The sequence below is a fragment of the Passer montanus genome, unplaced genomic scaffold (genome assembly GCF_014805655.1).
Source record: "Passer montanus isolate IOZ18808 unplaced genomic scaffold, ASM1480565v1 scaffold38, whole genome shotgun sequence".
Taxonomy (NCBI): Eukaryota; Metazoa; Chordata; class Aves; order Passeriformes; family Passeridae; genus Passer; species Passer montanus.
In genome coordinates, this window is record NW_024368596.1 from 151,199 (window position 1) to 162,645 (window position 11,447).

The 11,447-nt window shown below is 54.1% G+C and overlaps 1 protein-coding gene across 4 annotated transcripts; it reads left to right on the forward strand.

The window, feature by feature from the left end:
* Positions 1 to 3,304: 3,304 nt before the first annotated feature.
* On the forward strand, positions 3,305 to 8,891 carry RAB9B (RAB9B, member RAS oncogene family). 4 transcript variants are annotated; one of them, XM_039717622.1, is made up of 3 exons: positions 3,305 to 4,342; positions 4,751 to 4,803; positions 5,600 to 8,891. In XM_039717622.1, the coding sequence occupies exon 3, from the start codon at positions 5,683 to 5,685 to the stop codon at positions 6,286 to 6,288; it is 606 nt and encodes a 201-aa protein (XP_039573556.1). In that variant the 5' UTR covers positions 3,305 to 4,342; positions 4,751 to 4,803; positions 5,600 to 5,682; the 3' UTR covers positions 6,289 to 8,891. The 4 variants fall into 4 exon arrangements, with proteins under 4 accessions (XP_039573556.1, XP_039573557.1, XP_039573558.1 ...); XM_039717623.1 differs by having other exon boundaries at positions 5,648 to 8,891; XM_039717624.1 differs by lacking the exons at positions 3,305 to 4,342; positions 4,751 to 4,803 and adding an exon at positions 4,826 to 5,073.
* The last annotated feature ends 2,556 nt before the right edge of the window (positions 8,892 to 11,447 follow it).

Below are 11,447 nucleotides of genomic sequence, written 5' to 3' on the forward strand. Positions count from 1 at the left end.
GCAGAAAGCCCATGTGTGAGACATGAGAGGGAAGAGAGCTGTTAAGAGGAGGAAATTCCAAAAAGAAGAATATATATGCCAACATGATTGCTGTAGAGACACAAGAAGGCAACCACTATGGTGCAGAGTATGAGCTCAGAACAGTGCTCAGCACAGTAGGGTGCTTAAGCCCTACTTCCCCAAAAGCCACTGGACATCACCTACTGATGGGAAGTAGAGCTTTCCTTAGCTTTTGCATGCAGCTTTTGCTTTATTAATCTGCCTTTACCTTGACCACAAGTTCTTTTCCATCTTACTTTCTCCCTGCCCTATCTGCTGAGGAAGGGAGTGCTAGAGAAGCTTGGTGGGTAACTGGTGTCCACCACAGGTGCCAAACAGGTTGTTATCCAGCTCAGCAAGACAACCAGACTGCACAGCCACTGGGAGCCAAATCAGACCAGGCACATCCCTGCTCAGGTAGCCAAGAGACTCCACCAGCTGCCAGCACCCACAGAGTACCCTGGAGGTACACAGGGTACCCTGAGCTCAAGCATGGTCAGCTGGGGTCACTGGCCATGTGGCATCTTTGGCTGAGCTGCAGGGATGTGCTGCCCTCCCTAAACCCTCCCCCGAGGATTAGGTGTCTGCCAGGCCTGACAGGGGCGGTGCAGGAAGGCACAGTGCTGCAGCAGAGCATCATGCCTCCGCTGCCTTGGCAGGATCTGCCGTGGCGGCTCTTTCTTGTTCATAATCAAAGCTCACCCCTTACATGTTAAATCAGATCCCTTATCAATAAATACTGGCAAATGACAGGATTGAATGGCTCCCAGGCAAAGGGAACTTGGCAGGGGCAAGTGTGCCATGCTCAGAGGCTCACTCCAGCAATGCATGGTCCTGACAGAGCTGGCATGGGGATCTGGACTGGTTTGGAGGGATCTCCCAGTGGCTGGTGCAGGCTGTGTCTGTCACTGGTACCAGCAGCATCCTGCACTTCTGGTGCTGCTGTGTACAGGGATGTGCCCCAAATGCACACCCCTGGAGCTCCCACATTTTCCCCAGGCTGCCCTGGTCCCCTACTGCAAACAGCCTCGACCTTGGGCCCTTGTGCTGCCCTCCCCCTCCTCACCCCGCTAGGCTTTCCTTGTTCCCCATCTCTTCTGACAGATCACTGAGGCCAGTATTAATATAATCCCTGGCTTAATTTAAATCCTCCTCCTATCTCATGCTTTCCCAGGAGGAGAAGAGAATTTATGCACTTTTGTGGCAGCCACTCAGCCCTGGAGCTGACACAGGATCCAGATGGCCAAAAGCCCTGGATGTCCATACCAGAGGTCCCTGCTCTTCCCCCCTGGAGAAGGTGTCCAAGGCATGTTGCAGCCCCAGTGAGATGTGTCCCCAAGTTTCAAAGGTGTATCTCGGTGAGCACCAGGCACTATTAGGAAGAAGAGTTGATGTTCAACCACAGGGGAACACACAAGTGGCTGCTGATCCCCAAAACCCCTCTGCAGCCACCTGGGGGGCTGGTTTCCCTCTCCCCCTGCTCTCACAGTCTGGGCAAGGCTGGCCACAATTTTCCCCTTCAAAGTAATGTTTGTATTAGCTGTTCTTCCCCGGAAACCTCCTTAAAGACATTCTCGCTCCTTGACCCATGAGCAATTGTGAGGATGGGGGAGTCTTGCTCTTTTGGGCAGCTGTCACTGAAGTGACAAAGTGGGAACGGGTGGACTCTGAGAGGAGTGACAGGGGCAGGCAGAGAGGGGCACAGGCAGGACTGTGAGGGGAGTGACAGGGAAGGGCAGTGAGGGGCTGCGACATGTGGGACCGTGAGGAGACAGGAGACCGGGGAGTGATGGGGACTGGCATTAAGGAGGCTGCGGGGGGCAGGGGACATGCGGGGACTGTGAGGGGAGTGACAGAGGGGACGGTGAGGGGGCACAGGTGGGACTGTGAGGGGAGGGACAGAGGGGACTGTGAGGGGGCACAGGCAGGACTGTGAGGGGAGGGACAGAGGGGACTGTGAGGGGGCACAGGCAGGACTGTGAGGGGAGGGACAGAGGGGACTGTGAGGGGGCACAGGCAGGACTGTGAGGGGAGGGACAGAGGGGACTGTGAGGGGGCACAGGCAGGACTGTGAGGGGAGGGACAGAGGGGACTGTGAGGGGGCACAGGCAGGACTGTGAGGGGAGGGACAGAGGGGACTGTGAGGGGGCACAGGCAGGACTGTGAGGGGAGGGACAGAGGGGACTGTGAGGGGGCACAGGTGGGACTGTGAGGGGAGTGCCGGGGGCGAGCAGTGCGGGGCTGCCGGCCACAGTGGGGACATGCAGGGACTGTGGAGGGGAGTGACGGGGGTACTGTGAGTGGCACAGGGGGACACTAAGGGGACGGGAGCTCGAGGGGTGACAGGGGAGGCAGCGAGGGGGCACAGGTGGGACTGGGAGAGGGGAGTGCTGAGGAGGCAGAGGGGGGACATGCGGGGCTGTGAGGGGCGTGACGGGGGGACTGTGAGGGGGCTGAGGAGGCAAAAGGGGAACATGCGGGACCATGAGGGGGCTGAGGAGGCACAGAGGGGACACGTAGGATTAAGAGGAGAGTGACAGGTGGACTGTGAGGAGGCTGAGGAGACACGGGGGGGACATGCGGGGCCGTGAAGGGAGTGACAGGGGTCTTGCGGTGAATGCCCCAAGTGTGAGGACACGAGACTTGACTCCATTTTTCTCAGAAGACTGATTTATTATGTTACATATTATATTAAAATACTACATTAAAACTATACTAAAAGAATAGAGAGAGAGGAAGAATCAGAAGGCTACAAAACCAAGAATAGAATAGAATAGAATACATAACAAAATCTTGTGACTGCTCACAGCCTTGGCACAAGTGGCTGTGATTGGTCACTAAAAACAATCTACATGAATTAATGGAAGATGCACCTGTTGCATTCCACAGCAGCAGACAGTTATTGTTTACATTTCTTTCCTGAGGCACTCAGCTCTCAGGAGGGGAAGAAATCTTAAGAAAAGATTTTTCATAAAATATCATAGCTACACAGGGGGACTGTGAGGGGCTGAGGCGGCACAGGGGGGACATGCGGAACGGTGAGGAGGCACAGGGGGGGACATGCGGGGCCGTGAGGAGGCAAAAGGGAGACATGCGGAGCCATGAGGGGGCCGAGGAAGCACAGGGAGAACATGCGGAGCCGTGAGGAGAGTGACCGCGGCCCCCTGAGGGGCTCGGGGCGGTCCCGCCGGCCGAGGGCGGGCCGTGCGGGCCGGCGGGAGGCGCGTGCGCAGGTAAGGGCGGGCCCGGCGCCGCCGCCCCTGGCCCGGGCACCTGCGGAGGGGGGGCCGGAGAGCCGCCCCTTTACCGCGGCCCGTGCCGAGGGGACCCCTCGCGGCGGCGGGCTCCTCCCTGGCCGCTCCCGTGGGGCGGGATGGCACCCGCCGGAGGGTCTCGCCTCCGCCGCGCCGGGGCCTGGGGAGCAGGGGGGAGTCGGACCCGGCGTGCCCAGCCCGCTGTTGGTGCCGGCGCCCTGCGAGAGCGGGTCGGCCCTGCTGCGGTGGGGTTCAGCCTCCGGAGCTCGCAACGGGACCAGCGGTGTCAAGGCTGTGTCACGGGTGCTGACCTGAGCCCTGCTTCTGAGTCCTGCAGGCTCTGCAGCAGCCCGACAGAACCTATTAGTCATTTTTAAAAAGAGTCACTTGCTCACAGAGCATTTCTAAGCAGAAATTCTGCTGGGTGCTGGTGGCCTGTGCCAGGAGGGGCTTTGGTGGCAGTGACTGTCTTAAGCATCCCTCAGGAAGGTTTGGAAAGGAACAAGGGTATTGAACAGCTCACCTGCTCATGGGGCAGGATTTCCCCTAAGCCATGGGCCCTGGGGACCTGTGCTGCAGTTCCTGTTTGTCTCTTCTGACATTTGCATTTTGGTCTTTGCTTTAGAAATACTGGGTCACACACTGCTCCTCAAATAGCCCATCAGATTAGCTCAGCTGGACTTGGTTTGAGGTGTTTCTGTGCAGGGAAGTGAAATTTGTGAGCCTTTTGTGCAGAAAGTGCAGAAACTCACTTAAAGCAGAAGTTTCTGCTTTTGGCTTTGTGGTAAGCACTGTTTGAAAGAGCTGCAAAAAGAGCAGAATCAAGGTTGAACAGGGCCCCCCGAGGTTAAGGCAGAAAGCAGGGTTTGGCCTGGAAGGAGCAGGAGTGCTGATCTGAGCAGTGCCACACACTCCTGCTTCAGTGGGTTGGAGATGTCATCACTAAGCAGCACTACTCATCCACACCCTTCCCAGGAATGTTGGTAGCAGGTGTAAGCAAGCTCCTTGTCTTCTCATCCCCGGCTGTTCCCTGCTGGCTCACTATCCTAGTTAGTAGATTCAGTTGTGTGTTCAGTCCTCTAATCAGATTCCAGGGTGTGTGAGTAGGCAGGGCAAGCAGATCACAGTTGTTATCATCCCCTGGACTGAGGGGAGACACAGGTTGCACAGCCTGTGCTCTCATGTCAGAGCTCCTTCAGTTTGTTCTGTTCTTACCTGGGGTTCAGCATGCCCATTGTACTTGCTCTGCCCTGACCAGAACTGGGCTCTTTTCCATTTCACTCAGGGCAAGGGAAACTGCTCAGTGCTGTGTTCTTGCTGTTTTACTCCAGCCATCAGTACTGCACGTGCAGGTTCCTAGAGCTCTGCTGTTGTCCTTCCATCCTCAGTCAGCATCACAAACTGAAAGACCACAAGGGCAGCTCTGGTAACCTTGATGACTGATGTTTGTTTTTTAGTGACTGAAACGCTGGAGGAAGGTGTTCCCTGGACAGTCCTGGAGACAGAGCAGGTACAGTACAACAACCCAACAAACCTCTTATTTCCTGTCAGGCCTTTACCCTAACCTGCAGAGTGTCCCTGGGAGGGGGAGCATGCATTGGCACTTGGCCTTGAGGGTGCTGACTAAGGAACCTGTGGTGTCTGGGTTGTTGCAATGTGAACCTGCAGCTGAGCCTGAGCACACCGGGCTGTGACAGGCGCTGCCAGCAAGGAGCAGCTGCTCCTGTGCCTGGGAAACCCCTTCCGAGCCACGGAGATCACGCGCAGCTGCGCTGGCAAGGTGAGTCAGCATCCTCAGGGTGATTAACAACTGGCTTGACAAATTACTTGTGTTGGTATTAGACCTGCCCATCTAGTGCATCCTTCCAGTAGAGCAAGTCAGAGAGGAGAAATTATTTAGCTGGTGATGGTACAGTGCAAGGGAAGGCCTGGTGATGGTCGCCCCTGGTGATTTGGCTGTTTCTGTGATAGCCTCACAGGATGCAGGCCCGGAGAGATGTTTGAAGTAGTGATGTTGTGTTTGGAAAAACTGGACAAGCTTTCTGATACAGAGTTTTCACCAAAAGTAGTGTAATTGATACTAAACTCTCAACAGTTATTTTTGCCTTGCACTTAAGGGGTCATGTGCTGCATCCATTTTGGACCTGATGGAGGACTTGAGTGCCTGAAAGTTTGTCCAGTTCCTAGCTCTAAACTCTTTAATAAGAGAGATTAGGATGGTAAGATCTCTCTAAAAACAGACATCACCTCCTATATACAAAACTTCAGAAATGGGGATGGAAATACCATATTCTGTTCTTCTGCAGAACCCACAAGAAACGGCTGTTTTGTACTATTTCTGAACGCTTCTGCAGATTGCCTTGGTACCCTGCCCCTCCGTCCCGCTGCAATGAGTGGCAAGTCCTTGCTCCTGAAGGTCATTCTCCTCGGAGATGGTGGAGTTGGGAAGAGCTCCCTCATGAATCGCTACGTCACCAACAAGTTTGACTCGCAGGCGTTCCACACCATTGGGGTGGAGTTCCTGAACCGGGACCTGGAGGTGGACGGGCGGTTTGTGACCCTCCAGATCTGGGACACTGCGGGACAGGAGAGGTTCAAGAGCCTGCGGACGCCCTTTTACCGGGGAGCAGACTGCTGCCTGCTGACCTTCAGCGTGGATGACAGGCAGAGCTTTGAGAACCTCAGTAACTGGCAGAAGGAGTTTATCTATTATGCTGATGTGAAGGACCCTGAGCACTTCCCATTTGTAGTCCTGGGCAACAAGATAGACAAACTGGAGAGACAGGTGAGCACAGAGGAGGCCCGGGCGTGGTGCATGGAAAACGGTAACTACCCGTACCTGGAGACTAGTGCCAAGGATGACACCAATGTGACCGTGGCCTTTGAGGAAGCCGTGCGACAGGTGCTGGCGGTGGAGGAGCAGCTGGAGCACTGCATGCTGGGCCACACCATTGACCTGAACTCCAGCTCCAAATCGGGCTCGTCCTGTTGCTGAGAGTGGCTGCTGCTTTGGGAGCGGCGCTCGAGCCGGATCAAACACACCTGGGCAGCCCTGGGCCACTCTGAGGAGAGTGGCCACAAGGACAAGAGGTGGTTTGCTCACTGGGGAGCTGCAGCCTCACCATCTGAATCCTGCCTGGAGTTCTCAGGCACAGAGCATGTATCTGCAGGAGGGAGCTGTTTACAGAGCATGTGAGCATATTCTTGCTTCCATCTCTGCCTGTTTTAGCAGGTTTAAAGGGCTGAGGTAAAGCCCTTTAAATTCCCTGAAGACAGTAGGGATTTGTTCTTTACCAAGAACTGCCTGCAGAGCAAAGCTGAGAGCATCCTAGACACTGAAGTATTTTAGTCCTAAAATTAAAAAAAAGTATTAGACCCACTCATGACCATACTGCCAAAGGAAATCCCACTCAACATACTGAACAAAACCTGTCATAAAGACTCTGGCCCATGTGAGAAAGCCAAATACTGGAGTGGCTGGGATGTGTGTCTGTTGTTTGGGATAAGTGTGTTGTGTCCTGAGGCTGAATTGTGATGAGAATTGTTAGAGCTCTGACCTGAAGCCACATATGAAGGAGAGATGGGCCTGTGTTTGAATGTGACAGTATTGTTTCTTCATAGCTGCCTGTTTCTGGTCTGTTTTTCCTCACCTCTAACTTTGTCTTGTGTGAGTGTTATTTTTTGGAGAGACTGTCTGCTTGTTGTTTAATACATGTTTCCTTGTCTCTTGTGGAAGCTCAGCCTTGAAGCCCTGGGTGAAAACACTGATGTGGCTGCTCACTGGGTCACGTCAAAGGGTTACTCAGGAGATCTGGAGTGTGACACTTCAGCTGGTTTCTGTCACAAATAATCACTGTGTTCAGGTGATGTGCTCTAGCAGACCAGATGGCAGGTGGGTGGGCTGTCTCCTAGGTGTGCAGGTGGCTGGGGGCCTCATGCATGGTCAGCTGTTAAACCCACCAGTGCCCCCTGTGCCTCATTAGCTGGCACAGCCACGCCTTCAGTTGCTCCAGCGTGGATGTTCCCAAGTGAATGCTGCAGCATGGAGCCATCCACCTGCTGTGTCAGGCACATCCAGCTGTGTCAGGCACGGTGCTGCAGGCACAGTTAGCCCCTGCCATGGCCTGGCCCTCCATCTCATAGGAAATCCAGGATGCTTTATCTGTAATTCCTGTGACAGACTGCTCAAGTGTCTGCTGGAACTGACTGCTGTGTTCAGCCCAGTGGGGAGAAAGCTGCACTGCTTTCTCTGTTCAAGGTGGCTGAAAAATGGGCATGGGGGCCCAAGGAGCCTTCTAGAAGGGATGCCACGCTTTGCTCCCACCTCCTGCCCTCTGCTAGGTGTTAGTCCCAGGCTGGCTGTGTGCAGAGATGAGCTTGCTGACTGCTGTCTTTGCCATTCAAACCTCGTGCCCTGCAACCTCCCGTGCAAGCATTTGGCCAAAGCTGTGGCTGCCCGCAGGCACGTAGGAGCCTGCCCCGAGCACGTATCCACTGGCTGCCGGGTGATCCCCGCTGTGATCAGCTGCTGGATGGTAAATTTTAGAGCTCAAATCAAGCAACCCTCCCTTAAGCTGTGCTTTAGAGCAGGGCAGTCTCTGCCCTGTGCTGGCAGCTTGTCCCCATCAAGGCACAGTCTCTGAGCATGCAGAGCATGAGCATTTTCCCCCATTTCTTCTGGGGTAACCCACGGAGGTCTTGCCCTTGTCTGCAGGGCAAGCGCGTGTGGAAGGGACTGGAGTATTAATGCTTTAGGGGGGTCTAATTTCTAAACAGGCCTGAACACTTGTATTCATGGGGAGTGAATGCTATTTAGGCAGCTCCCTGAAGGAGAAGGTTCTGCCTCTCTAGGTGAAATTATTACAGGATATTATTGTTACTGTTTATTTAACTGTGTCTGACCTGCTGAGGCCTCTGGATTTTTCTTCATTAGCACTGCTTGATATTTCCTCCAAGGTCCCAGGCTCTGTGACCTGTGGTTCCAGTTTCCATCCCTGAACAGGCTCATTCCCTGGAGCTGGTTTGTGCAGGGGCTCAGGGTGAGAACAGACTCAAGTCCCTGTATGCCGGCCCCCCGGCAGGGGGGCTGCTGAGGGAGCTCCCTGCAGGTGAAACTGCCACTTTCCCATGGATCTCCTGGGATCTGTGTGAGGACTGGCACCTCCTACGGAAGAGGGCAGAGATTCGGCATGCCACAGTGCAGGAGGCTCATGTGCAGCTGTTTGTAGCACCCTTGTGGATAAAGCTGAAGAGCCTTGTTGTGCATGTGTTACACAGCACCTTTTATTTCTAACAGACATTGGACCATTGACTTTTTTTATATTACCCCCCCCCACCATTATACTACGCTTACATCTTCTGGTTTTTTTTTTTAAGGTAGAGTATAATATATTTCAGTTGTTTAATTTATTTTAAATGAAACGCACAATTCCCAAAGGAGCCAGGATTTTGAACTCTGTTGCAAGGCCAGTGCCAACAGCCGTCCCTTCCCGTGTCCCCTTGTGCTGCTGCGGTTGTTGCTATTGCTACAGAACTGGAATTGTAAAACCAAGATTCTACCTTTATTTAAGCAAATAAAACATGGATGTATTCAAGTGAGTTTGGGAAGTGGCTGCCTTCTTGGTTTATCAATGTTGAAGTCAGTTTTTGTTCTGAGGACTGGTTAGTTACAGCATCTGGCAGAGAGAAGTCACTAAGGGATCGGAGGGATATTCCTTCATGTACCTACCTGGACCAGGAGCTGAAGGATCAGAACTCAACAGCCAACTCCAGTGAGCAGATTTCCTTTTCAGTAGAATCAGAAAACAGTTTCAGAACAGAAATCTTCCACATGGCTTCCTTCTGTCACTACATCTTAAATTCTCAGCCTGGGCTCTCAGCAGCAAGTCCAGTAATTTCCTGTGAATTCTTCCAGTGATCTTGGAACTGGTTCCTCGGGCTCCAGGGGGTTTTAGCCAGGCATGATTTCCATAGGATGCTGACAAGGAAATCAGCATATGGGGACTGTTCTCTTTCACTGTCCTGCCAGGATGGCTGCTTATTTTGGGAGACTTTCTCTGTGTTTGCAGAGCCTGTGCCTGCTGTTTCTTTTGGCAGACTGTTTTAATTTATTTTCCTCTCTGGTCTGCTTGCGCTATCCATGATTCCAGGAGGCAGCATAGGGTTCAAAGTCCTTGGAAACCATGCATTTTAAATGTGGACTGGAGTGTCTGGGGTCCTCCAACTACTTCAGCTATTCAAAAGGCAGCTGAAAACACAGTCAGCACTGGTGGGAGATGGCTCTGGCATGGTGGGGTTGTGGGATTTGGGTGAGGCTGTGTCACATCAGGAAGGGTCTGTCTGAAAGCACCAGAAGCTGCTGACTCCCTTGGTGTGAGGTGTTTGTAAGGAAGTGCAGGCAGAGGCAGGAGCCATAGAAAGGCCATTCCCTTATTCCCACTTTCCCTCTGTCAGCTGTGGCAGAGGGCTCAGTGGGTTTTTCATGGCATGGGGAGAGGAGGGATCCCTGAGGGCAAAGGAGTGTTTCCAAAGGAAGGCAGTGAGCTGCTTCTGTGTGGGACAGCACTTTCCCTCTGTCAGCTCTGGCAGAGGGCTCAGTGGGTTTTGTCATACATGAGGAGAGGAAGGATCCCTGGAGGGCAAAGGAGTGTTTCCAAAGGAAGGCAGTGAGCTGCTTCTGTGTGGGACAGCTGCTGTAGGTATCCCAGTGTGTTTGGAGAGGAGGAGGCGTGAGGAGTGTCCTGATCCCATTCATCTTTCTCTCCCACTGCCCTCTTTAGGATTCTGCTGCTCTGGGCTGGGTAGTGCTCCTGAAGAGCCATGCAGCTGCTTGGTGGTGGGCTAAGGGAACTGGGTTCTCCTCAAGAGCCACTCTGAGGAGCACCGGTGGCTGCAGATGCCCTGGGGCTGCTCTCTGGTGACCAGGGGTGTTCCCTGAGTGCAGCTCCTCCTCAGCTCTGGGGCTGCTCCTCAAGGCAATAAACTCTGAGGAGATTCATGGATCTCTGGATAAAACATATTCTTGTGTGAAGCTGAGGTTAAGCAGAATGAATAAAGAGTTAAAAATGCCCCTTTAGGAACCTCTGAACCCTACTCCAAGCTCCAGCTCCAAACAGAGGCTTGGGGAGCTCTGACACTGGGAGCACTCGGCACTGCCCAGGTGGGAGGTGATGGCAGCTCCATCAGTGGTTATCTGAAGGCCACAGGTGAGTCAGAGTCCCTTGACAGAGAGATTGGGCTAATCTGTAAATGGTGGATAGCCTCCTGAAGTGATTGCTCATGCAAAAGCAATCAGAGATGGACAGAGATAGCCCCTGGCCCAGTGCTTACATGGCTGGTGCAGGAGCTCTTTCCTTATGACTTCCTGGGGTCCTTGGGGGGCTGATGCACATGGCCACGTGCAGGTACAGGACTTCTGGAACAGGTTGCTTGGAGAAGCTGGGGCTGCCCCATCCCTGGGAGTTAACTGGGATTGAAGTCCAGGGAGAACGGAGCTCTGAGCAACCTGCTCTAGTGGAAGTTGTCCCTGCCTGTGGCAGGCAGTGAAAGCTGGATGATTGTTAAGGTCCCTTTGAACCCAGGCCATTCTGTGATTCTGTGACTTTCCACTTAACTATTCCCTCCTCATCTTCAGACAGGAGCTCCTGGCAGAGTTGGACCATGCAGAGAGAGAGAGAAAGCAGCTGTGTGCTAAATCAGGTGCAGGTGAGGACTTCAGCCATGGCAGGTGGGTGTCAGCACCATGCCACTGGCACGGTACTGCCTTGGCAGGCAGAGCTGCTTGCCAGGCATGGCTTATCCAAAACACAGCTCCGTACTAGCCCCTGTGGAGAAAACTGCCCTAGCTGAAACCAGCACATCATCTGCACAGCCTTTCCAGGGCTGAGTCCGAGTCCATGCTGAGAGAAATGAGCTTTTGGTGTGTTCATGGTGTGCCCTGGTGGGCTCTCTGTGTCTCGGGGGCTCGGGGGAGGGTCCGGGCAGCGCAGAGACGGGGACCGGGGCTCGCTGCCCGAGGAGCCGCTGCCTCCCGCGGCCGCGGGGAGGAGCCGCAGGACCGGGGATGCGCGCCCGGAGGCTCGGGGATGCGGAGGAGGCCACCAGCCCGGCGGCCCTTCGCCCTTGGGGGCTGTCTGAGCGCAGGGCTGGGTGCCA